A 26,163-nucleotide genomic window follows, 5' to 3' on the forward strand; every position below is an offset into this window, starting at 1 on the left:
CGTACAGTGAATGCGTGTGTATGAGTATGCACAACAGAGAACCGGCACTGGCCGAACAGACCAGGAGCGCATTCAGCCCTCAAGGGTGGGGGCCCATAGCTTTTTTATTTAAAGAAATTTAACAATAAATAAAAACTAGACACCTAATCGAATCAGTGGCAGTAGAGCATTGTAGACTGGCTGTTAGTTTCAAACAATCGCCGAAGCCCCACAATGGGGAGGGGCGAAAACAATCAAGGCAAAATAATACAATTATTGAAAATGCTGTACACGTAATAAATTATTATAAAAATAAACCTCATTTTGTTTTCTCTCAACTAATAAAAACCCTCCCTTCTAGCTTCGTTGGTGGAACATTCCTTTTGATTTTCTTAGATATGAATACACTGCAGTTTTTTGAGTTGGCTGGGAAGATTTTGATAAAAAAAAATAATGTACAAAGAGTATGGTTTGTTCATTGGGCATCTGCCCACAATAAAAATACTTTCGGCAAGGGTATGAAATGATGTTAAATGGAAGGTAAGATAACAGCATTTTATTCGCCGCTCTCGCCGCTTACGTTGGTTCCGCTCCTGGTGCCGATCACTGGTTTGCCAGTTTACAAAGCGTCGCTGGTTGTTGTTGCTCCCATGGGCTCTGCCGCCGACGCTTCATGCACGCTTTATGCGCTCGACCTCCGCAGTCAGGGTACGATCGCGGCTAGCTTCATTACTCAATTTCGGAGGGCTCCGCGCTCCAACATCAAGTCAATCCAAACACCAAACATTACGCACCGTTTGCACAACAAACAAACCAAAATATAAACTCCGTTGTAATTGCATCATTTCTGGGCTTTGTTTATGAAATTTTAGCCAAGTCAAGTGTTGATTGTTTGAACAGTAACCAATCCCGAAACCTTAAGCTTTTTTATAGCCAAATAGCCAACGCAAAAAAGTCGGCGGTTCTGTTTATGTGCTATTTGTGAGTCTTCCTGTTGTTTGGTTAACTGTTAACGGAACACCGAAGAAAAGATGGCAACGCTAAAAGAGGGTAAGTCCAAAGCAGTGCGTCGATGTGGATTCAAGCGTGCGTACATATACTTGATGTGATCACTGTCGCCCATCAGGTGAATGAATGGACGGTTCGCTGGAGCAGTGCGCGCGCCCTTCAAATGTGTGTTCTTTTGCCTCTGGGGTCACCTACAAAATATAACGGACGGTTGTCTTATCACAAGAAAACGAAACGAATTATCTATCAATGACGTCGAGTTGTAGCTGTGGCTGCTGCTGCTGCTGCTGGGGCACTCACTCACTCTCAAGATTAGAAAAGACCCCCTACTTGGCAATAACCTTTCGAAGTATAAAGTTTAAAGTAACACCAGCCACACTCTCTTTTGCTCTACCTACACATGTATAGGGGAGACCCTGTCTAGCTCCACTCTCTTGTGTTCTGCTCCACTATCTGTTTGGCGAAAACCCATTCTCTTCTGCTCTCTTCTGTGGTAATGACATTGAAACTTGTACACGCAAATAATTAGCACACACATGCATACTCGTATCTGTTCATGTGTGTGTGTGTGTGTCGTTGCGGGGGTCTTACAATAAGCCTTTCGAAAAACATGTTTTAATATATTCAAAAATTATCTCATGTCCATTTTACCTTGTTCTCCTTCTCCCCCTGTCTCTCTCTCTCTCTCTCTCCCTCTGCTTCTCCTTCTCTTTCTCTCCTCTTCCTCAATCGTCTGTGTCAATGTCAAATTCGCGACTTTGCTTTCGTTTCCAATGAAGATTGAAAGTTTGATTCACGATATCGGTCAACCAAAGGAGCTTTACGACCTTTTACGTACATACAAACATGACGAGCGGGAACCTTGTTTTTTTTTTTGTTTCTTCAATATTGTGGGCTCCACAGATTTTTGCCTTTGGTGGGGGTGGTAACAGTAACACTTGTAACAGTTTGATAACACAGGAGTCTGGACACAAAATTTGGCTGCTCTAGCTTTTATAGTCAGACGGATAAACAGACATGGCTATATCAACTCGACTATTGAGGTTGATCAAGAATATATATGTATTTTGTATGGGGTCGGAAACTTGTATCCACTCTTACCACAAATCTAATATGCTACTCTTCGGGTGCCGGCTATAAATATATATATGTACATATGTACGTATACTAGTATTTCTGAGTCATAGGCCCCCTGATCCAATCAGATAGTTTTTGGCAATGTCATAGTTACGTTACTTCGGATTTGTAGTCGAAAAGTATACATTAAATTTCTTGGGTATCCTTGGGTTTTCGTAGAATAGAACTGATCAGAGATGTATTGAAAGATAGGGGATCTCTGACTCAGATTGATTGCTGATTGCTTTGAATAAGCTCTTATTACTGATATCAAGTCAAAATTGATCTAGATCAAGAGTAATAATACTCGTACGTAAGCTTTTGACCGGACTTACACTCGGATGCCGCTACACACAGATTGATCTAAATGTTGGGGCTTGTTCTGGTTCTGGAGCCCCCAAGCAAGTGATGCCAACTGAATGTCTCGGCCAAGCTGGGCCGATCGGGGGGCGAATATTCGCGATTGGGCGGAAATGTTCGTGCCACGCTCTTCTGATGCCACTGGCTGCGTCTCGCTCCGTGATGGGTACATAGTGCCTATGTGTGCCCTAGGTACATACATGTACCATGTAAAATATATACTCGCAACTGGATATGTACATATGTACATATCAAATGGCAGTGTCGTTGTGTGTACTTTGTGCCCCTATTTCCCATACGACCGTCGCTCTTGACGGCGCTGCCGTTGGCGTACCTTTTCAAAGTCAAGTAATGCACAGGTAAGTGGCACTCGGTTATTCGTTTGTTTGCAACCGTATCGGAAGATAGTCACTCGTACGAGACGCGCAATTGCACCGATCTCTGGCAACCCCATCTCAACCACCCATTTCGGGTGACCTCTAGAAGCGCCCGAGTCGCGTTCCGGGCTCTTTCTCTCTCCCACGGATAACCTGTGGAGTCATTATCGATTAGACAAGAGCCTGGAGAGTCTATTCCGAGTGCTTATCAATTTTCCATGGTGGCGGAAACAGACACAGTGCATGACTGCCACTTAACTTCCATAAATAGGGTCATATGTAGCTCTGGCAAGGCCAGAAGTATTCACTCCACTCCGGGCACTCGGTGAGCTCCCAACGAGTTCCAAGCTCCCATCTCCCAGCTCTCCTTGGCAATAAACGGAAAATTCAGTTAGGTAATGGGGAAAGTGTGCCGGTTTTGGTCACCCTTTTGTTTTTGCCTCATAACTATTGATCAAGTGCATGGTATACGACTAAAAGCTGGGCGTCTTAGGTAACTGTCAATGAAGAAACTAAATTGATTCCTTCAAATCAAAATATTGTATCAAGAATTTAGTGAAGTGAAAAATCAGCTAAAAATGAAAAAAATATGAAAGGATACCACCGAAAATAAAAAGCAAATTAAAATGTATTTACCTGGCATAAAGAACTTAAAATTAAATGATATTTGTGGTGTTGACTTGACTAGTCAACGATATTACGGAGTTTCTCAACCAAAAACAAACACATGCCCACATCCGGTTACCTGACGGAACCAGGAATGACAGCCATATTTCCCAGAGTCCCAAAAAATGGTTAAACAATGCCAACACTGCATCCGCCTACTATGCTGACTGTCAACAAACACGCCTCAATACTCCGATCAGCAGCATCTTCTTGCTGTCCAAGTTTACTGCACTCTTTCCCTACCCTACGAGTATCAGACTAAAATCTATAAAAGACAGCGATAGGAATGTTTAAACTGACACCCTATATATGTATCCTTCAAGAATGTTCATATATTCGATTACTGGCGCTATTCAATAACTGAATATAGACGATCCCACTCTGGGAAATAATTTCTGTTTTCAAGATGTCAAATTTTCTCGCCAAAATGTTACATCTATGTAACTGGGTATAGGGATATATTATTCAGAATGATATTAGAGATATCTGATCTGCATATGGGCATTTCCACCGAAAGGTCCATCTAGACCAGGAAAAGAACAAAGAAAGAAATCTTAAAAAGGGCTTTATAATGCTTTAGCTTCGTACTTACTTAATACACACACGGTAATGTACTGTACTGTACTGCTTTGGCTATATCTGGACTTATCGAATAACTGATTCGATTCGAAGATGTATATATATGTAACGACCACCATTCGGCATACACATGACCCTCTCTGAGCATTCGAAACGCAACGTGTTCAAGGTTCGGCTAAGTTGAGCTTTGCTTTGTTTGTCTTTGATCCGAAACACTGGAGCTTTGATCTGTCTTTCAGTCCTTCGTTTTATATAGTTATAAGTATACGAATATTATTTGAATTATAATTGTAATGTAATAATTGAAAATGTCCGCAGATCACACCGCTCTTGATCTGATAATCAAGTCGCTCAAGTCACCCAGCATGGTATGCGAGGGAACCCACTTTGATGGTAAAATTCCGCACACTTTTGTGATCTTTGGCGCTTCGGTAATAATATTGGAATAACTCATATTGAGATTGAGATGGGTTATTGGCTTAATTATTTTTTGCAGGGCGATCTGGCCAAAAAAAAGATCTATCCGACCTTGTGGTGGCTGTACCGAGATGACCTGCTCCCCAAGCCTACCAAATTCTGTGGATATGCCCGCTCCCAGCTGTCGATAGCGAAGCTCAAGGAGAGCTGCAAGCAGTACATGAAGGTGCGTACATAGAATGTCACATAGGACACAGTATCACAGAACCACAACTTGATTTCCTGAGAGCAGGTGCAGCCACACGAGCAGACCAAATACGAGGAGTTCTGGGCCCTCAACGAGTACGTGGCTGGCAGCTATGACGGACGCACAGGATTCGAGCTACTCAACCAGCAGCTGGAGCTCATGGAGAACAAGAACAAGGCGAACCGCATCTTCTACCTGGCCCTGCCGCCCAGCGTCTTTGAGGAGGTGACCGTCAACATCAAGCAGATCTGCATGTCTGTCTGGTAAGTAGATCGGATCGCATCGAATACTCGTACCATACCGAATTGATAATAAAATGTCTCTAAAATAGCGGCTGGAACCGTGTGATTGTGGAGAAGCCGTTCGGACGGGACGATGTCTCCTCAAAAGCGCTGAGCGACCATCTGGCAGGGCTCTTCCACGAGGAGCAGCTCTACCGCATCGATCACTATCTGGGCAAAGAGATGGTACAGAACCTGATGACCATACGCTTCGGCAACAAGATCCTCAGCTCCACGTGGAATCGCGAGAACATTGCCTCGGTGCTGATCACGTTCAAGGAACCATTCGGCACACAGGGCCGTGGCGGCTACTTCGACGAGTTCGGCATCATACGTGACGTGATGCAGAACCATCTGCTGCAGATCCTCTCTCTGGTGGCCATGGAGAAGCCGGTCAGCTGCCATCCGGACGATATACGCGACGAGAAGGTGAAGGTGCTCAAGTGCATAGAGGCCCTGCAGCTGGACGACATGGTGCTGGGACAGTACGTTGCCAATCCGCAGGGAAAAACCGAGGACGAGCGCACTGGCTATCTGGACGATCCCACAGTCAGCAAGAGCTCGAGTACACCCACTTACGCTCTGGGCGTGCTCAAGATCAACAACGAGCGCTGGCAGGGCGTTCCCTTTATCCTGCGCTGCGGCAAGGCACTAAACGAGCGCAAGGCGGAGGTGCGCATCCAGTATCAGGACGTGCCCGGCGACATCTTTGAGGGAAACACGAAGCGCAATGAGCTGGTGATACGCGTCCAGCCGGGCGAGGCGCTCTACTTTAAGATGATGACCAAGAGTCCCGGCATCACGTTCGACATCGAGGAAACGGAGCTGGATCTGACGTACGAGCATCGCTACAAGGACTCGTATCTGCCGGACGCCTACGAGCGTCTCATTCTCGACGTCTTCTGCGGCTCCCAGATGCACTTTGTCCGCTCCGATGAGCTGCGCGAGGCGTGGCGCATCTTCACGCCTATTCTGCATCGGATCGAGAAGGATCACATTAGGCCGCTCACCTACCAGTACGGATCGCGGGGCCCCAAGCTGGCAGATCTTAAATGCGAGGAGAACAACTTCCAGTACTCGGGATCGTACAAATGGCACAACAGCAAGGCCACTGCCCCTACCCCCACCCCCTCAAATCACTGACCGATGAATTCCAACTTCACATTTAATATGCTTGGTTGGATAATGGGCTAATGGGGTGGTTCTCGACATTGTGATCGTTGTTTACATACATCTTAATCATAATATCATTTAAAGCAACTCTCCCTCTCGTTTGGCACTCTCTCTCTTATTTACTTAATACTTTATACGAGTATACTATGTACATATTCGCTTATGTATGTATTCTTTGGTTATTTTTAATTTTCTTATGGTCTGTAGGAGAAACATTTTTTTTATGAATAATATACGAGATAACATTTAAAATCAAACACCGGATGCAGGGCTCATGCTCAGGCATATGCTTTATGTGATGACTCATTCAATCCTCTACTCCCATTCTTCCTATACTTCCTATGATGATGATATATGTATTACGTAGTGATGGGAGCCCATGATTATCTGAAAGGCGGAGGCATTACGTATCCATTACCGTTGGTACTTTTATTCAATTCAATTTGCACATATCCAGGGTTGGATTTTGGCAAAAGCTTCCCGCTGTCGCTCGCACTCCCACTCCCGCTCTTGCTTGCTCTCGCTAACATGCCCACGTAGCCGTCAGGAGTAGTCCTTATGTCTGAAACAGTCTCAATCTGATTCGGTACCGTCGGTGGAGTGATGCCATATTTGGCATTTTGTATCGTACCCATTCTGCCGGGTATCGTCTTTATTAATGTGTTTTCATTTCTAGACTCGGTGGGAAGCATAATATCCAGATCTGGGTTCGGGTTTTTCCCATCTCTTACCATATCAGCCATTCTGCCTATAAGTGCATTCCAAGGTTTTACAGTAACAGGAATTGGCCTGCAGTATTCCTTAGGATCTTCTATGACCGCAAGTTCAATCCCAGAACTTGGCTCCGTTGGGATCTTAGCGTTCACAGGAGGGTCTTGGGTTGCGTCTTTGGTGTCATCTTTGTTATAATTCTCTACCGCACTACCTTTTACCATTCTACCAGGCTTTTTTAATGTATTTTCAATTCCAGATTCGGTAGGACACAGAGCTTTCAGATCTGAAATCGGTTTTGTCCCATTTTTTAAGGTATCAGGCATTGTAAGGCCTGTAAGTTCATTCGAAGGTTTAACAGTAACAGGAATAGGTTTGATGCATTCTTTGGGATCTTTTATGACTACAAGTTCAATCCCAGAATTCGTCTCTTTAGGGATTTTATGGTTTACAGGGTGACCTTGGGTTGGGACTTTGGTGACATCTTTCTCATCATGTTCCACACCCGTTACACCGCGCTGTCCTTCGTATACGCCATTTGGGATTTCAATTTCAATACCTGAACATCTATGGAGCTTTCGGTAAGAGATGAAGATTAGGCAGAGCACGATCAGGGCGACAATGCCCTCCAGGTACCGGCTCTTGGCCACTTCAACCTCTGTGGGCAGTCCCACCCTTAACCATCTCATACCGCCGCTAAATGTGTGCCCGTATGTGGCCGCTACGCCTAAATTAATCAACTCCATCGATCTATTGAAGTGGTGCTCTTGCCGGGAAGCACCGTCCAGCTCCAGCAGTTCAATGTCTTGGGAGTCGTCGCAAATCTTTTGTGTATCGTTGACGGGGGAGCACCAGTAGACGGTGTAATGCAGAAGGCCAGAGCTCCTCTCCGGCGCCGTCCAGCTCAGGGTGTTTGTGGCCTTGTCGTATTTTAATGCTGTCGGCTGTCGCTCCTTTGCGTTGTCTTGGACTGGCACATATAGATCGCTGCAGTTCAACGACCGTCCCTCGGAGTTTTCACTGCATACGGATATAGTGGAGTCGGTAGAGCCGTCCCAGTGGGGGAACATGGCAAAGTTCCGGCCGACGTGAGTCACATGCTTTCTGGAAGAACTATTTGGATAGATCATGAGCAATGGGTGGCAGACCAAAAATTAAAGCTTACCCGTCGGTGGTTGCGAGACTGTACGTTAGATTGGGTCCGTTGTGCTCCAGCGGCTTCAGCTGCTCCCAGAAGATGTACAACCCCTTGGACCTGGGATCGAAGAAGAACCCATTCGGCAGGAGTCGTGGCGGCCGGCTGGGTTTTGATTTTGGTACCCAGAACTGGCGCGTAATTGTTTCACTCCAAGGCGCCTCTGGCAGGTTAAAGCGGCGTCGCAAGCGAAGCTCAAACTGCTGGTTCGGATAGGGCGGCGTTTTCAGGCAAAACATTTCACACCGTGTGCCAGAGTAGCGCACTTCGTAAGGGGGATTTTCGATCTCGGTGATCTCATCGTTCAGGGGAATCACCCGCACATGCCAGTCAATTGACCCGCTTTGGTGGTAGTGCTCAGACCAGACGGAATTCTGCCAGATCAAGCAACTCTGATTGTCAAACGGGGTCAGAGGCTGCTTTTTATTGGGCCAATCCAGGACCAGCACCTGGGCTTGCGTCCGATTGAAAAGCTGCGTCTGGTTGCCGACTGAATCTCTCATGTTCAAAGTGTAGCTGTGACTCGTTTCAAATTTTGTCGTTGGGGTCAGGCCCGGGTCAATCCTGCACAGTATCTGGGTGGAGTTGTGCGGGTAATCCGTGCACTGGACTGGCGGCAGTTCATTGTCCCTCAGATACAAGAAATCCTCTTCAAGCTGGTAGCCATTCGGCTTGCTGAAGCTGCAGCTTGTCATCATTGCGGAATCGTATAAATCCATGCGGCACTCAAAGTCCTCAACCTGCAGTCGTGCCCCCACACGAACATACAGCGCCTCGAGGGTCTTCCCATCCCACATGCACTCGTAATGCCAATTGCCAACTGTTGCATTATCCACCCTTTCCACGACCGTTGTGGTAGTCTCCATTCTGTTGCTGGCTCGATTGCCAGGGGGGGCCACCTTGATTTTAATATGCTCAGGGCTCACCGATTCGTCATCCCAGCTGCAGGTGACATTGAACGAGTCGCCGGCGCGTATTTCTTCCCGGGACACTGTTAGCGAGGCCAGGTTCAGCTGGCAGTTTAGGCTGAGCCCCAGCACCGCCAAGTATGGCCGCCAACTCCAATGCATTTTTTTCTTTTCTTTGTAGACTTGTTTCGTTTTTGTCATACCGACTTGCGATAAGACGCACGCGGTTATAGTGGATGCTGCTTGCCGGCTCCAGGGGATTGAATGTTGATTCGTTATCAGCTTTTCCGTCTCTTCATCCAAACTGTTTTTATGAAAAACAATAAATGAATTTAAAATTCTGAGAATTTAGGGGTCACAAATGGGGACCCAATGATCCATTGAACCGCGCCTCATCCTCCGTTTGTTTAGTTGCGTTCAGATAAAACGGTTTTTTTTCCTTTTCGATATGCCGATAAATTACAATAACATCGATAAGCGCACCATAATATGGCTCTTTATTTGATCAAATTTAATTTGGTTTAGTAGTTTTTCACTTACCATTTTGATAGGATAGGTTGTAAATTATTTGCTCAATAAACACTTTGCACACGCAAAAGCAAAGCGGTGTCACTCACTGGGATTAACAAACCCAACAAGGCCGGTATCGATCATCGAACAAGACACTCACTTCACTGAGACATTTATCGATAGTTGGCTCTCGATCAACTATCGCAAGAGAAACGTCTTAAAGCTGTATGACATTAGACGTTGCTAAATGACTACTTAAGAAGCTTAAGCAGTCACAATATAGGAAAAGCATACAGTGAGAGCTTTCCAGTTAAGGTGAGAGAAGCGATTATTGTTTGTTTGTTTCCATTTTCAGAGCCAATTTTGCTGTCTTGCTGCCTATGTGTGCTGTATAACATTATAAAACACTATTTAAATTTCGTAAAACGACAAAGAATAACACAAAGAAGATGTAAACCACTCACAAAATGTTAAGCATATTATTTGAACAGAAGAAAAATGATATGGCAGCATTTCTATTAGTCCAAAACAATAATAATAAGGACAAAAAACAAGAGAAAGTTGGTCCTCAAAATGGCTTCTATAAATTGACTAAAAAGAATTATTTTCAGGCTTCACATACAAACTGGGGATAGAAATTGTGCGACGGCTCAGTTTCACATAATTTTGGAGAAAGTGCGGTGTTTTATTCGACTGCGTCCCGCCAGAAAGCAGAACAGTAAAAGTTCAAATGCTGCGCGACGCTTACCAGCACTGATTTACCGATGTCTGTCATGCTATCTCTCGCAGAAAGTTTAGCAAAGTCTTATGTCGTACAGCTATTAACGTAGTGGAATGAAGACGCAGGGTTGCAATGTGGTGCGAGTGTATGTTATGCTTAAAATTATAGTTTTCTTTTTGTATATTTAGTTTATAATATATATATATCATATATTCTTGATCTGCTTGACGCGGGCTAAGAGCTAAGTAGGTAAGTGTACAAATACAATATAAAAAAATACTACAGCATTAAAAATACTTGTTGTGCCTCACACGCTCGCTCGCATCGCAAAGAAAAATAAATTATAAAGAAACGTTGTCGTTCTTTTTGCTCCAATTTGGGATGAATGGCATTATTACTATACAAAGCTGCCCGACAAAAGTCTGTGGTGAATCGATGTGCTTATGCGGGGATGGTCAGGATGATGGATGAATGGAATATGGATGGATTGATGCGTAGATGCCGATGTCGTGAGTATGGGTGTGGACTAAAGTTGTTATTGCTTGCATTTCCATGCAACATTAACTCTCTCTCTCTCTCTAACTCTCTCTCTCTCTCTCTCTCTCACTCTCCCTCTCTCCCCAACTTCATCTCCCGGCAATTCTCCCTAGAGAACGTGTCTGTTGTGGGCCAGGGCATTCAGATCATGGGGCGTCACATAGCCATTGATCTGCGGCTTCACTCGCGGGCCCGTCGTAGCCCCAGCCGCAGCTCCTCCGCTCGGTTGTGCGGATGTGTGCATGCCAATGGCCTGTGGTAACGCCTGAGGCTTCATCAGGCCGGTGCGCTGCAACTGCTCCATGGTCGTATAGCCGGTGTCAACGTTCAGCTTGGGCGCTGCTGATGGACTTATGGCAGGCAAGAACGCCTGTGGCTGCATCATTCCGGTGCGCTGCAGCTGCTCCATGGTCGTATAACCGGTGTCAACGTTAAGCTTAGGTGCTGCTGCTGATGCACTTATGGCTGGCAGATAAGTCGGTGAAGCGGCTGCTGCAGTGGGAGCAGTATTCAGGGGCTGCAGCTTATGCAAGTCGGACGCTGCTTGCATCGAGTTTTCCGCATTGAGCAGATGCTCTGGCACAAAGAAGGCGGCTGCATCGGGCGTTGGCGCAACACGGGGCCCACCGTTTGGGTCCATCTGTGGCTGCGACTTCAGAATGTTCACCGGCACATACCCATTCAGGGGCATCCGGGCCATGGACAGTGGCACCGACATTGGCTGCGTGGATGTTGCTGCGGTAGGAACATTGGGACCTGGCAAGGTATTGGCATTGGACGAAGGCCAACTCTTCATTTGGGTGGGCTTGATGTAGCCACTTGACTGGTGGTTCGCCTGCAGCTCCTGCATGCTGCTCCGCTGCTGCTCCCTTTCTATGTCTCTGTCCCTCTCAATCGCGCTCTCCCTATCGTTCTGAACGAGTAGTCCGTGGCGCATGGACACATAACTAGTGGGTGGGGCGGGGCTGCTGTTCATGGCGGTCATGGTGTTCATGGTGGTCATGGGATTCATGCCTACTATTTCCGGTTGGTCGTCGTAGCGGTCGTCGCGATCCGTGCACCCTCCACTGCTGGAAGTGTTTCGCAGAAGCAATTTGGAGCTCTCGCTGCCGCAGCTGCTGAAGTCGTGTGGCATGTCCTGTTGCGTGTACTGCGGGGAATCGTCTACCCGTGTACAGATGATGCCACCGCTGGAGGCCATATCGGGGCCCATGCCCAGTCCCAGGCCCCCCATATCCTTCGGTTTCTTCAGCGTCTCCAAAATGCCCTGCGGCAGCACCAGATCGATGTCCGACATCTTTCGGTACTTCTTGTACACCGTGTAGAAGATGACGCCCAGCACTAGGATGGCCAACGACACCTCGATCGTCTGGTACATGGCCTTCACGCTGTGGATTTCCGGCGTGCAAATGAATCCGTACGTTCCCCACTCGGATCTGTGCAGGCGGTAACCGGTGGCATTGCTGCTGTATGTCTCGAATGCGATACGATCCTCCTCCCCGAGTCCGTCCAGGTGCACCTCGCAGCTCTTAGCCGATACCGCCGGTCGTTCTCCATTGGCATCCTCTTGGAGGTCGCCTGTGTGGAGCAGCCGCTCTACGTTGATTGCGCGCACCGCCAGCTGGAAGGGATTGTGGCTGGTGCATCGCGGTGTGGCCATCACATGCGAGCGGTTCTGACCGGGGAGTATGTAGCTGACCAGGCAGCTGGAATTGTTGTCGCGCAGGGAGATCTCGTAGTAGTCCACAAGTCCGGCCGGCTGCCTCGGCGCCTTCCAGTCCAGTCTTGAGCTCTGATCCTTGTTGTTCGTCACCAGCAGCGTCGGTGGCGAGGGAACTGCAAATTAATGGAGACAATGAGACACACTCACACCCTCGCCTCGTCTATCTACTCACCTCCAATGGCCGTACGGAAGCGGATGACATTGCTGGGCTCCGATGGATACAATGTTCTCGCCCGGATGCTCACCTCGTAGTCGGTATAGGCGGTTAGATTGCCCAGCTCGAAGGAGATGAGCTTCTCCTTGTCCACCAGCTCGTCGGCCGAGGCCGGAAGCTTGAAGTAGTCCGTCGTGTTGTCGTGATGGAAGATACCCTCGTAGGCACGCACAACGCCGTTGGCCTTCAGGGGCGGCTTCCAGGCCAGTTGGGCACTTAAATTGGTCACGTTGTGGAGCTGCAGTTCACGCGGCTGGCTGGGGGCCGCCTCTCCGGTGCGCTTGATCAGCTCGTCGCTGTATTTGCTGGCCCGCGTCTCGGACTTCATCAGCATCTTGACGCTGTAGTCGGTGTAGGGGACTAGGTCGCGGATAACATACTGCTTGGCATCGCGATCCTCGATCGCCTCCGTGGTGCAGTTGTCCGGCTTGCCGGCCGATCTCTGGCAGTAGGTGAGATTGTAGCCGGTAAGAATCACGGGGCAGACGCGCTCTGTACTCCATTTAACCGTCAGAGTTGAGTTGCTCGACGCATCGATTGTCGGCTCCATCTTTGCCAGGTCGTCCTTCTTGTCGCTGCTGCAGATCAGCCACCGCATGCCAGTGTTGTGATGCCGATAGTTTGCCGAGACCGCCATGTGGAGGGACGGCGGCTGGTCCTTAGTCGTCGTGAACTGGCGCTGCCTACTGTCCACCTTCTCGAAACGTATGGAGCCGGCGCACTCGGACTGCAAGGCCGGCTTCGCCACGCACCAGAACACGGTGTAGTTCGTCAGCTCGAACACATCCAAGGGCGACTCCCAGCTGACCGTGTAGCTCTTGTTGTTCGGATGATACACGCTCCGGATATTCTTGGGCACACGCTCGTTGATGTCCGCATTGCTGATGGGGCCGATGGACATGTGGGTGGCGTTCACCGAGGCATTCACGCTGTTGCTGCTCCGTATGAGGATGTCGTGGTTGGCATTATTGTTCCAGTGCTCGATTAGGGCTGAATTTGATTCCACTTTGATCACTGAGGGATCGCTATAAAGAAAGACGAGTCATAAGTAAATAATCAACCAAACTCTCTTCCTCTCCTCCTTTTTGATCGTGACATTCCTATTCCACTTTTAGTCCTAATCCTTGGCCAAGAAGTCCAGGGACTAGGCACTTTCTTAAACATGTTTTCTTCGAAATCAACTCCTCGCACAAGACAACAACACATGTAGGTACGTCTGTGGCTTTTGAAATGAGATTTCCAGGAACATTGGATTCGTTGGAAAAATCTTCAACTTTGATGCCAGCCAGCCAGCCAGCCCCACACGTTCCACGAATCGGCACACCACACGCACAGAAAGGAGGAGGCCAGGCCCCACAATGTCTATTAATTAGCATTCATCAATGGCACTGTGATTATGATAACGCCATTACTACGAACTCGAATCGATATGGAATGGCTTCTACCATGTTTCGGTGCCTTCCCGCATCTGTTTCTTTACGGCGGCGTCGGCGGCTCCCGACTTCCAGAAAATCGAATGTAAGCCGAACCGAACCGGAGAGAGATACCGCGAAATGGCTCTGAAGCAATAAAAGCTCTTTTCTGTATAAATATACATACACATATGTACATATGTACAATATGCACATGCACACTTACATATATGTATGTATGTGCAAGAGTTGTGTGGAATTCTGATGATTTGTTTCCTCCTATTTCTGTTTTGGGGCATTCCTGTTAAAAAAAAAAAAAAAAAAAACAAAAAGCATCTCTCGTCTCCTCCTTATTCTCCTTCCCCCGCGCACCAGCCAATTCTACCTCTTCACACCGCTCGCTCTTCTTTACCATAAATGAACGTGTTTTTTTCGCTATTGCGTGTGTGTGTGTGCCTGCCTGTATCACTCTCTGTTTGTTCCTCTCTCTCTCTCTGTGTGTGTGTGTGTGTGTGTATCTCTGTGTGTGTAGCACTTTCAACGAAATTTTAAAAATAAACATTTTCTCTAGAATCACTATACTAGTACCATATGTACAATCGTATGGACCTCTGGCCACGGCCAATGTACCAATGGATGTGTTTTTTTTTCTGGTATTGTTTTTGTTGTAGTTTTTGTATAAATACTACGCCGTATGGCAGACTATTCAAAGAAACAATCACTTGCTGTGACACTTTCAAAATGAATTACTGAGGAATCCCCTATCCAGCGCATTCCCCATCGCTCCCTTAAGGCCAAGATCTAATCAGATCTGTGTGACAATTTGATTGATTGATGATTGATGATTCATATTCATATACTCACACCAAGCTTCCATTCACACGATACTCGCTGATAATGTACTTGAAGTCGTCGCCATTCAGCTCGTGCGGTGCGAGCGGCTCCCAGTAGAAGCGCATCATGGTCTCGGACGAGTAGACGTAGAAGCTGCCGTCGGTGACGCGGGGCGGACGACGGGGTCGCTCTGGGCCGGTGACAAAATTGTAGACCAACGGCTCGCTCCACATGGTGTTGTTCTGGTTGCCGCGCACGCGCACCCGCAGCGTATAGTCGTAGCCGGCATAGGGGAGCTCGGTGAGGCACAGAGTGTCCTTGATGGAGGAGGAATTGTTGCGCCAGTTGTTGCGCTGTAGGGTGGTTAAGTTGGCGGGCGTGACTTGCACCTGCCAGGTGAGGCCGCGCGGATAGTTGGTGCGCCGCGGCATCTCCCAGGATAGGCAGATGGAGCTCTCGGTGCGATTCACCACGGTCAAATTCTGACCGGGTCGCGAGGGGACTGTCCGCTCAAAATGGTTCACCTCGATGATCTGTTTCTCCTGGCCCAGCGTGTTCCTAATGTCCAGGTGGAAGTAGTATATCTTTGTGAACTTCTGGTAGGATTCATCGGTGATGTTGCAGGTGACCACCGGAGCGGCATCAAAGTTACAGTCCACCGGGTACATGTAGCGGGAGTCCTTTTGGTAGACGGTGAAGCTGACATTGTACTTGGTGATGATTTTGTTCTGCGGCTTCGTGAAGTTGCACAGCATGTAATTGAAGTCATAGCCCACGCAGCTAAAGTCCTCGATGAGCAGGGGCCGGGTGCCCACGTACACCTTCGATGTGTTAATCACGTAAATGCCGCACATGCACCGGTACTCATCCTCCTGCTCCACGGCTTCGCGAGCGCTGAATATGATGGTCGTGTTGTTTACGATGCGGATGTCCGGCGATCGGCGGTACTCTTGCATCTTGCTCTTGAAGTACAGCTGGTCCACCGTACACGATTCGGCGGTGTTTGTCTCCCGGAAGTAGGTCTCGTTGATGGTGCAGCTGATGTTGAAGTCGGCACCGATTAGCTGCTCGACCTTGTCGGGATAGAGCCAGCCTGGCTCCACGGTGGCCACCGCTTGATGGAAGACGGTCGCGAGCAGGGCCAGCAGTTCGAGGACCTGCTGCATAATGGACCGACTCGAGTGCATTTCGAAGATGGATTTTCCCAGCTATAAGCAGCGATTCGGGTTTTTGTTTGGAATGGGCCAACAACACACAAATACTGGCGCACCAGCACCGACACCGACACCGACAGCAACACCGACACAGGCAATGGCACCGACACTCACACTCACACACACGCGCGCGCGAAGAGCGAGTGGCCCTCCTCTCACACACACCTTTCTGCCACTGGTAGGGGCACTTGTTGGCTTTGTATTGGTGTGTGGTTCTCGGAAACGTTTATGTGATGAGAATTCCTGGAAAGGCCTTTATGGCATTTCGATATGGCCTTTTCACCAATCTACTCAAAGGTCTATCTATTTTCACGATCTAACCCGCTAATAGTTATTTTATGCAATATTGGGGAAACTTTCAATTATTGTTTATTGCACTGGTTACAAAAAAAACGGTACACAACGATCTCTCTCCTGTTCGGTCGCGCTGCGCTGTCGTTGTCGTTTTGGCTACCTAGGCACTTGCATATCGAGAATCGATACACGATACGCAAGTAAACACAACCTCAGGTCAGGTGTAGCGTGTACGGTCACACTGTGCATACCTGCACAATTTATTTTTGAATGCGAGGTTGTAACAAAGAAAATGTGATTTTAATGAGAACATAATTTTTTCATATACCGTGCAAAGGTTAAATGAACCGCTTAAAAAAATTTTCGCTACTCAACATCAATAATTTGATATAATAAAATATCGATGTATATCGATACACTATCGACAACTCTGGCGTGTATGAATGACATTTTATATTGTTGTGTGTGTGTGTGCCTGTGTAAGATAGTGACGAATTACTTTTCATCAAATGGAAAATAATTTACTTTGAAAACACGTATAAATATTTTACAGCAATTCAAATTGATAGTCACTACTATAATTTCATTTCGCAAAATAAATAAGCGTCCGTACACATCTCAAACGAGAGCAATAGCTTACTGCACAATCGAAATGGCGGAAGGCGGCAGTAAACGTATCAACGTGGTTGTAAAAACGCCAAAGGACAAGAAAACTGTTGAAGTTGATGAAGATTCTGGAATAAAAGATGTGAGTACACGACACCTTGTGACCCAACCAGGCATGTGAGTCGGTGGTTCGTTCCCCTCCTTCCGCTGCCGACTCAAATATGCCATGCCACACAATTAACCCAAAGTACAGTGCATTTTTTCGAAGCGACTCAAAAGAAAAAAAAGGGTGGCAAAGTGCAAATGGCTTTTTGCTTCCCCTTGGTGTGTCTGCCTGTATGTGTGTGCGAGCGTGTGTGCGTGTGTATGTGCGGGCGCGAGTGCGTATGCATACAAAGCGAGCGCTGTTTTGCTCGCGAGATTGTTTGCTTTGCTGCTTGTCCCAGACCTTGAGGATCCACCTACCCGGAAGAGGTCTTCTGGTGTGGAGAATTCTGGGTTTCAGTAGATCAGCAACGTCATATTCCACATCTCACGTTCTCTTCTTCCGTTCCTTTCGTGTTTTTTTCAGTTCAAGATTCTGGTTGCACAAAAATTTGAGGCAGAGCCGGAGCAATTGGTGCTGATTTTCGCAGGTAAAATCATGAAAGACACTGATACGCTCAAGATGCACAACATCAAGGACCAGCTGACGGTGCATCTGGTGATAAAGTCGCCGACGCGCAACAACGAAGCGCCGGCCCGTGCTCCCGCCGATGTGCGTCAGACGCCCTTCGGCCTGAACCAGTTCGGTGGCTTGGCAGGCATGGAGGCCCTGGGTGCCGGATCGAACACATTTATGGATCTGCAGGCACGCATGCAGAACGAGCTGCTTAACAACGGGGACATGCTGCGCTCCCTGATGGACAATCCCCTGGTCCAGCAGATGATGAACAACCCGGATACCATGCGCCAGCTGATTACCTCGAATCCGCAGATGCAGGACCTGATGCAGCGCAATCCCGAGATCACGCACATGCTCAACAATCCCGATCTGCTGCGCCAGACCATGGAGCTGGCCCGCAACCCATCGATGCTGCAGGAGCTGATGCGCTCGCACGATCGGGCCATGTCCAATCTGGAGTCGGTGCCAGGCGGCTACAGTGCCTTGCAGCGTATCTATCGTGATATCCAGGAGCCCATGATGAATGCCGCCACAGAGTCCTTCGGGCGCAATCCCTTTGCCGGGCTCGTCGAGGGCGGCGGAGTGGCTGCCGCCAATCCCCAGCAGGGCACTGAGAACCGCAATCCACTACCCAATCCATGGGGCGGCAGCGGCACAGCCACTGGCAATGGTACCAACTCCTCAACAAATGGCCCCACGGGCCAGGCGAATCGCACTGGGGATCAGCCACCGAATAACGTACTGAATACGCCGGCAATGCGCAGCCTGCTCCAACAGATGGCTGACAATCCGACCATGATGCAGAACCTCCTGAATGCCCCGTACACACGTTCCATGATGGACTCCATGTCGCAGGATCCGGACATGGCTTCGCGGCTCCTAAGCAGCAGTCCCCTGCTTTCCAACAATCCCGCCCTGCAGGAGCAGGTGCGCCAGATGATGCCGCAGTTTATGGCACAGATGCAGAATCCCGAGGTGATGAACATGCTGACCAATCCGGATGCCATGAACGCTATTCTACAGATCCAGCAAGGCATGGAGCAGCTGCGCAGTGCCGCTCCCGGCCTGGTCGGCACTATGGGCATTCCGCCGCCACCTCCCGGCATCAACACGGACCCGGCCAGTGGTGATGGTGCTCTCAACAGCCGCACTGCACCCACCAGCACCAACAACATCTCCTTGTCGAACAGCAGCGTACCAAATGCTGGCAACAGCAGCGTTAATTCATCAGCTCCTGCCCTGGCACCGGGCGGCGGACCCAACGCCCAGCTCTTCAACGATTTCATGACGCGTATGCTGAACGGCATGTCCACCAATGCGGACGGCACGCAGCCGCCAGAGGTGCGCTACCAATCGCAGCTGGAGCAGCTAGCGGCCATGGGATTTGGCAACCGTGATGCCAATTTGCAGGGTAAGAAGCGATATCAGCCAGCAAAGCATTGTTATTTATCCACTAAATCATTTATCCATTCTGTTTTTGGTACAGCTCTGATTGCCACATTCGGGGACATCAATGCGGCGGTGGAGCGTCTCCTGGCCGTGAATCAGCTGTCCCTGAGTTAACATCGCTAAACCACCTCCCAACAACAACCTTCAACATTGTATACAACCTGTCTATATATCTACGCACTACAACTATACCTAGACACTTATAGCCGCCCCTGAGACGGAGACTATGTGAGAGCGAGAGAGAGAGAGAGATGCAAAATAAGCGAGACGGAGAGCGAGAACAGAAAAGAAAGAGACCCCTAAGAGGGATAATAACACAGGCGTTGCCGGCTTCCACACCCACATCAGAATGCAAACAAAAAAAAACATACAAAGCCTACACAACTATACTACAATTTAAGCTCTGGATTGGCTAAATCCGGGCGCATTTTCACACACTGATTGGGAAATTACCTCCCATCAATTCAACACACAGTAAAAACATACAAAAAGAAATGAAGCCGCCGCTCACGCCTGGGTTATGAAGAGTGCGTAATGGGGGACGGGTGGACAATATAAGAGATACATAAGTATATATATATATTTATATATATATATATAGAGGGAGAGATTCAGAAAGAAAACCCCAATACCAAAGTATCGAAAGCGAAAGGATTCGTAGTTGATATTTGATGTTTTTTTTTTTTATAAGTTGAAAGCGGAAATGGTTGAGCTATTGGCATACACACACACACACACACACACACATATATATATATATATATATTTAGATAAACATACATTGGCAGAAAAGTGAAATTGCACATGCACTTTGTGCATAAAGAGAATCAAGACGGCAGGCAGCAGAATCTAGATGTCGAGTGGTGTCGATTTGGTCATGGTGGTCAGTTATACATGCAACAATATACAATACATTTTGTTTTGTCCTTGCTCCCCCGATCCCCCGGTCGCCCGCTCCTGTTCCCTTCCGCTCAATACATTTCCTCCCTCACATTTGTTAGATACATAAGCGTATGTATTGTATGTATACATATATGTTCAATTCTATCACACAATATTCCAATGGTGTTAACAAAAAGACGTAAAACAAAAACAAACAAAAAAAGCCAATTTGAAATTCTTTAGTAAAGCAAACAAACGAAAAACCAAAACGATAACAAAATGTATTAATCTTGAATATTATTATGCATCATATCCTGTTTGTTTTTATAACTGTAACTAATGGCGGATTTCTTCTGTTTTCGGGCCAGTTTTCGGTCGAGACGAGTACATGTAACGAGTATGTGGTGTGTGGCATCATATTTTTGTTTGTTTCTTTTCTTTCCTCTTTGTTTCCACTGCATTTCAATCCCAGCTCCCCTCTTTTTTGTTTGTTTTCCCATTATGTTTATATATAAACTATGAAGTCTATTTGTATAATCTGTAAGTACTTTAACTATAAAATATCGCCACTCGCCGCCACCAACAGATCGGAGTGAAGAGAGTGGGCCAAAGCGGCTAGTAGCATGGCCTGTCCAGCGCCTGGACACAGTGACGTCAAGGGCGGTGGTGTTGGCGCAGGGAGAGCGGGAGTGGTGTGACAAAAGGAGCGACGGAGCTATATACGTTTATTTGTTTAACGAGAAGGAAAAATGAAACTAAGTAATATTATGTAAATGGTCACATGTTTTAAAATGATAATAAAGCTGCTTTGGTTTAGATTAGACCAAGAAATGGGCATCTCTATTTTGTTCTACTTTTGTTCCTAGCCGGAAACACGTCACGTTGCCCCAAAGCAACTGACAGGAAGAGTTGACTTTGACAGCTACGATCTCCTGCATGCGCTGGAGATGGCACGATGTTTACTGCTACTGCTACTGCGTTGCACAACAGACCTATGATATTCCACAGATTTTGTCAGAAGGCGGTTTGAAATTGGCCAGGAAATTGGCAGCGAATCTCCTGGTGCTTCCTGAAACCCTCGGAAATATGCGGAAACACGTCATCTGCTGGAGGTGCCATTAACATTAACTTCGATTAAAACACAGCTAAAACAGTTAATGGCAAGGCAGAGGACGCGTACGCCGCCGTCCCAGAAGAGGAGTAACAGCCGCGGAGCCCTAAGATGGGATGGCTTCGGCCTCGCTGTAAATACGCTTTCAGCCGGATAGATTTCTGGTGACAGAGAGGTAGCGTGGTTCTCCCTCTAATGGTGCGTGGCTTCGTGGACTACTGTGGAGTATTTGCCTGAGCATTGGCGGCGTTGCTTCGGTCTTCTGTGGCAGCATGGCGGCGGAATATTCTGGAATATCCACGGTTGTTCAACGCTTATGTGGCCATCGATAGCGGCTACACGGCATATTGGGGCATGCCCAGGCCCAAGGTGCATGTCAAAGGAACGAAATATCCTCTCCCCCGAGACATCTGCTCATCTATATGCCCTTGGAACAGGCGCCCACCTTCATTTTCGACTTTAAGCAGCCGTCGATCGTTGGTTCCATTGTGTCGGCCCGGAGGAGAGCCTACATTGCTGAGAATATCTGTTTCATTGAGCAGGTACTTTGCTTGATATGTACATGCTACTGGGCGGTCCTCCTCTTCGTCGCAAATAAAATAAATCACAACAGAATCGTTTATGTACTTTTGGGCCCAGCCCACATGTTCGTGTGGCCTAGGTCTTGGTCCTTGGTTGTTTTTATACCCGATACTCAAAATGAGTATTGGGGTATATTAGATTTGTGGTAAAAGTGGATGTGTGTAACGTCCAGACGGAATCGTTTCCGACCCCATAAAGTATATATATTCTTGATCAGCATCAATAGCCGAGTCGATTGAGCCATGTCTGTCTGTCCGTCTGTCCGTCCGTCCGTCTGTCCGTCCCCTTCAGCGCCTAGTGCTCAAAGACTATAAGAGCTAGAGCAACGATGTTTTGGATCCAGACTTCTGTGATATGTCAATGTTACAAAAATATTTCAAAACTTCGCCCCGCCCACTTCCGCCCCCACAAAGGACGAAAATCTGTGGCATCTACATTTTTAAAGATACGATAAAACCAAAAACGCAGAATCGTAGAGGATGACTATATGTTTTAGAATGTAAGATCTCAACCAGATCGTATAATTATTATAGCCAGAATCAAGAAAACAATTTCATTCTTTCTCGCTCTTTCTCTCTCTAACACACAGGTTTCATGGTCGGTTTTGCCAATTGCAAAATATGAGTTCAAGGATCTCAGAACCTATAAGACCCAGAGCAACCAAATTTGGTATCCACACTCCTGTGATATCGGACCTTGACCGTTTCGTGTCCAAATTTCGCCACACCCCCTTCCGCCCCCGCAAAGGACGAAAATCTAGGGCATCCACAAATCTCAGAGACTATTAAGGCTAGAGTAACCAAATTTGGTATCCGCACTTCTGTAAGATCTCACTATAAAACGTATATCTCAGAATTTCGCCCCACCCCCTTCCGCCCCCACAAAGGACGAAAATCTGTTGCATCCACAATATTGCACATTCGAGAAAACATAAGACGCAGAATCATAGATAACGACCATATCTATCAGATTGCTGAATCTGGACCAGATCAGATAATTTTTATAGCCAAAAGGAACAAATCAATTTGCACTGGCTACGCAGCGCCCGACGTCACGCTCAGACTGATTTTCTGTCTCTCTCGCACGCACTCTTTGTCGTGTCGTTTAATATTAGCAGCGTCTGCCGGAGGAGAGCCATACTGACTTAGTATCGGGTATAACTGTAGAGTTGCGGTGTCCGCAGCAACTCACAACGTTCCCCCTCGTTTTTATTACAGCAGCGGCTTGAGTATACAATCGAATACGAATTAATATCTATGCACAACACTCGATCAATCAATCATCCAACACACATTACAAGCTTTACACAAATTAAAAACGCACTCCCTACGCACACATTAGACTTATTAGAACCCCCAAACGTAAGAGAGAGTAGTCTTGGATAGGTATTGGGCTGACGGCTGGGAGGTGCAGAGGTCAGAGCTCCTCGAAGAAGGCCACACGGGCCTTGGTCGAGCCGGATTTGAGCTTCTTGAGCGTTGAGTATTTATTTTCACCGGCCTTAATTTGGGCCTCACTGAGTATGTCGAGGTTGCTCTGGTTCTCTTCGATCTTGTGTGGTGCGATCTCGGAGCGGAGGGTCTGCAGCTGGTTCTGCACCTGCTTCTTGGACTTGCGCAGATACTCCAAATGGTTGCGCTCCATTTCGTTGGTAATCTGCTCCATTTCGTTGTCGGTGAGTATGAACTCCTTTGGCTCAAAGTCATCGGAAATGCCGCTCGAGTTGTCCCCCTGAACTAGATAGTGTGATGCGGACGTGGTTAGATCGGCACCGCCGGCCGTTTCCATGTCATTGGTGGAGCTACTCGTGGTTAGCGAGGGCGTACTGATCGCCGCCAGGCTGGAGGATGTATTGACCGCATTGGATACGGTGGAGGCGGTTAGCAGGCTGTCCGTTGAGGATTTGCGTCCGCTGTTGAGGAAGTGCAGCAGGCGGGCGGTGGCCTCGCGCTCAGCCATCTTGGCACAGATGAGCTCCTTCTTGAGCTTCTCGGTTTCGGCCTCACGCTTGTCGTTCTCCACCGTCAGTTGGTGGACAAAGAAGTCGGCGTCGCGTATCTTCTTCTCCAGGTCGTGCTTCTCCCGCTCGATCTTCATCTGGCGCTCGCGGAGTCGATCCATTTCGGTCTTGAAGTGGTTGGCCTTGCATTCCGTCAGCTGCATCTGCTCCTCATTGACGCGACTCTTCTCGAAGTACAGCTCCTTGGTCTCCTCGGAACGGCGCTAGCAAAAAAATTGGACAAGATTGATTGTTCATTATAGGACTGGGTATTGTGTGCTCCAAAACTGTTTGATTCAGTTACCAACGCATCGCTCGCCATGCGCATCTCGTTCTGAAGGTGCTCAAAGCTCTTCTCCAGCTCGTAGCGATCTTGTTCGGCCTTCTCGCGCAGCTTCTTCTCCCTGATGAACTTCTTGCGCTCGATCTGTCTGCGCTGCTTCTCATCCTTGGCCTGGGCCTTCATCTGCTGAATCTCCATTGTGTCCGGCTTGCGGCGTCGCATGTACAAATCATGGTTGCCCTTGCACAGGTCGAGTATCTGGAAGGACGAATGGGACAAAAGGACATTAGCACAGTCGAGGCATTTATAATACCAAATACACTACCATTTTGTTGATGTGCAGATCCACCGAATAAAATATAAAGTTCGAGACCTTGGCATCCACCAGGCGAATGGTGAACTTTTTGTCATCGAAGCTGACGTGCCGTATCTCGTTCCATTGGAACGTTGTCTTTGGCGTTAGCTTATCACGCTCATCGTAGATGTTCAGTCCCACGGCCGTGACTCCCAGCCACAATTTGGTTTTGTTCTTATTCTGTCGAGTGAATGATGATGAAGACGATATGGGTAATCACACGAACAGCAACGTTTGGGACTTACTGTAATAGGAAAGTAGTTGACACCGTACATGTCCAGATCTTGGGCAATTTTTAGATACTCCATTTCGACCTCATCTCGCGTCATTGGCTCGTGATCCATGTACCTGAGAATGGGTCGAAATTGATTAGCTTCTCGTTCTTTGTATGTAGTGTGCATACTGACCAGGTCTTGATGCGCTCCTCCCACATCTCGGGCGTCATTTGGTACTGGTCGGTCACACCCTTTGGCAGCAGCTCGCCCCCGGCCAGCATGCCGTCCTTGTAGGTCTCGTAGTCGTAGGGCCCGTACTGGACGTGGACTGCATAGGAGGCTAGCAGGACAGAGGCCTCTGGCCGACAATAGATGTCCATGGAGAGGATGCTCTGCTTGACTTGCAGGAAGAAGAGGTGCTGGGTGATCTCCTGGATCAGCTCTTCGCTGACATTCTCCGGAAAGAATTTGGCATAGAAGCTGAACACGTAGATGTTGTTGTTGGCATGCAGCTCGACCCGCTGATCCTTCACCTTCTTGTCCATTTTTAGCCAGGAGACATTGTTGCGCGTGTCCACATACTGTAGCCCAAAGTACCACGATTCACGCAATCCGATGGTGCGGCAGACGAGATCGAAAAGGTCTTGGCCCGAGGCGCGCGGCTCCAGTTTGAACTCCAGCTCGGAGTCAAATGTGCTCACCCGCACGGACAAGGAACGATTCTTCTTGGACCCGAACGGGCTCATTGCTTCATTCACTGCCGATTATGTGATGATTATGATGTATATATGTAATTAAGTGTGGTGTGTAGTTATCTATACACTCGTATATATGGGGGGCTGTGTATCGATGTTTTGTGCTTCTCGACTCGTATAAAAACTTGTTGCGTGCTATTTCGGTCGTTTTTAGTGGTTCGCCCCCTGGTTGCTGGTGTTAGCGATGCTACTCCTACGATCCTTTGTTGCACATCTCTCTGCACATTTACACACGGTCATGTTGCAGTTAAATGGGTTGCTGCTTTTGGCAATTGTCTGCTGAAGGCGGCTACGTACAAAAAGACAACAATATAATATGCTACTGCACGCCCGTCACACTCAATATTTAACGAAAGGCTGTGCACTTGGCCTGGAGAGCGGACAAGCAGTGTGCAGCAGGCTCACTCACCAATTAAAGAGTTGAAGTATTTATTTTTGACGAAAAAAGAGCAAGGAAACTCACACTTCATTTAATGTAATGTTTATAATATTTTATAATGTTAATTGTGTTTATTGCCAGTGAGACCGCGGACTTATCGATAAAATATACCGTCCGACCCTCAGAAATATACCGAAACATACCGTCTCATTTAAAAAATATACCGTAAATATACTGACGAATTCAAGTTCTATTGCACATATTCCTCGTTTTTTATATTCCGTGGATTATTACTAACTATATAGAACATTTAGCCATGCCCACATAATTTTATCCGATTACTGAATCTATTTTCTCAATGACGAGCTTTTTGTAAGCACTTGCTTTTATTGCATTTTGCGTAAAGA

At 47.6% G+C, this 26,163-nt stretch overlaps 5 protein-coding genes across 8 annotated transcripts; 2 read left to right on the top strand and 3 right to left on the bottom strand.

The window, feature by feature from the left end:
- Nucleotides 1–675: 675 nt before the first annotated feature.
- LOC108153492 (glucose-6-phosphate 1-dehydrogenase) lies at nt 676–6,455 on the top strand. 3 transcript variants are annotated; one of them, XM_017283537.2, is made up of 5 exons: nt 676–1,029; nt 4,404–4,516; nt 4,582–4,728; nt 4,795–5,012; nt 5,081–6,455. In XM_017283537.2, exons 1-5 carry the CDS (start codon nt 1,011–1,013, stop codon nt 6,171–6,173), a joined length of 1,590 nt encoding a protein of 529 aa, XP_017139026.1. In that variant the 5' UTR covers nt 676–1,010; the 3' UTR covers nt 6,174–6,455. The 3 variants fall into 3 exon arrangements, with proteins under 3 accessions (XP_017139026.1, XP_033250808.1, XP_033250803.1); XM_033394917.1 differs by lacking the exon at nt 676–1,029 and adding an exon at nt 2,898–3,165; XM_033394912.1 differs by lacking the exon at nt 676–1,029 and adding an exon at nt 3,219–3,235.
- Nucleotides 6,373–9,878, bottom strand: LOC108153469 (cytokine receptor). Of its 2 annotated transcripts, none has more exons than XM_033394887.1 (3): nt 9,558–9,878; nt 8,080–9,321; nt 6,373–8,018 (listed from the first exon to the last, which is right to left on the bottom strand). In XM_033394887.1, exons 2-3 carry the CDS (start codon nt 9,216–9,218, stop codon nt 6,587–6,589), a joined length of 2,571 nt encoding a protein of 856 aa, XP_033250778.1. In that variant the 5' UTR covers nt 9,219–9,321; nt 9,558–9,878; the 3' UTR covers nt 6,373–6,586. The 2 variants fall into 2 exon arrangements, with proteins under 2 accessions (XP_033250778.1, XP_033250772.1); XM_033394881.1 differs by having other exon boundaries at nt 6,373–8,027.
- A 101-nt stretch (nt 9,879–9,979) lies between these two features.
- On the bottom strand, nt 9,980–16,646 carry LOC108153459 (cytokine receptor). Its single transcript, XM_017283492.1, has 3 exons — nt 14,999–16,646; nt 12,681–13,747; nt 9,980–12,621 (listed from the first exon to the last, which is right to left on the bottom strand). Exons 1-3 carry the CDS (start codon nt 16,153–16,155, stop codon nt 10,895–10,897), a joined length of 3,951 nt encoding a protein of 1,316 aa, XP_017138981.1. The 5' UTR covers nt 16,156–16,646; the 3' UTR covers nt 9,980–10,894.
- Nucleotides 16,647–16,927: 281 nt separating this feature from the next.
- On the top strand, nt 16,928–20,914 carry LOC108153481 (ubiquilin-1). The gene is made up of 3 exons (XM_017283524.2): nt 16,928–17,224; nt 17,654–19,157; nt 19,233–20,914. Exons 1-3 carry the CDS (start codon nt 17,129–17,131, stop codon nt 19,307–19,309), a joined length of 1,677 nt encoding a protein of 558 aa, XP_017139013.1. The 5' UTR covers nt 16,928–17,128; the 3' UTR covers nt 19,310–20,914.
- A 2,000-nt stretch (nt 20,915–22,914) lies between these two features.
- On the bottom strand, nt 22,915–25,909 carry LOC108164576 (moesin/ezrin/radixin homolog 2). Its single transcript, XM_017300395.2, has 6 exons — nt 25,787–25,909; nt 24,815–25,666; nt 24,653–24,755; nt 24,378–24,587; nt 24,074–24,310; nt 22,915–23,993 (listed from the first exon to the last, which is right to left on the bottom strand). Exons 2-6 carry the CDS (start codon nt 25,366–25,368, stop codon nt 23,187–23,189), a joined length of 1,911 nt encoding a protein of 636 aa, XP_017155884.1. The 5' UTR covers nt 25,369–25,666; nt 25,787–25,909; the 3' UTR covers nt 22,915–23,186.
- Nucleotides 25,910–26,163: the final 254 nt, after the last annotated feature.

This window comes from Drosophila miranda, chromosome XL (assembly GCF_003369915.1).
Source record: "Drosophila miranda strain MSH22 chromosome XL, D.miranda_PacBio2.1, whole genome shotgun sequence".
In the NCBI taxonomy this organism is placed as follows: domain Eukaryota; kingdom Metazoa; phylum Arthropoda; class Insecta; order Diptera; family Drosophilidae; genus Drosophila; species Drosophila miranda.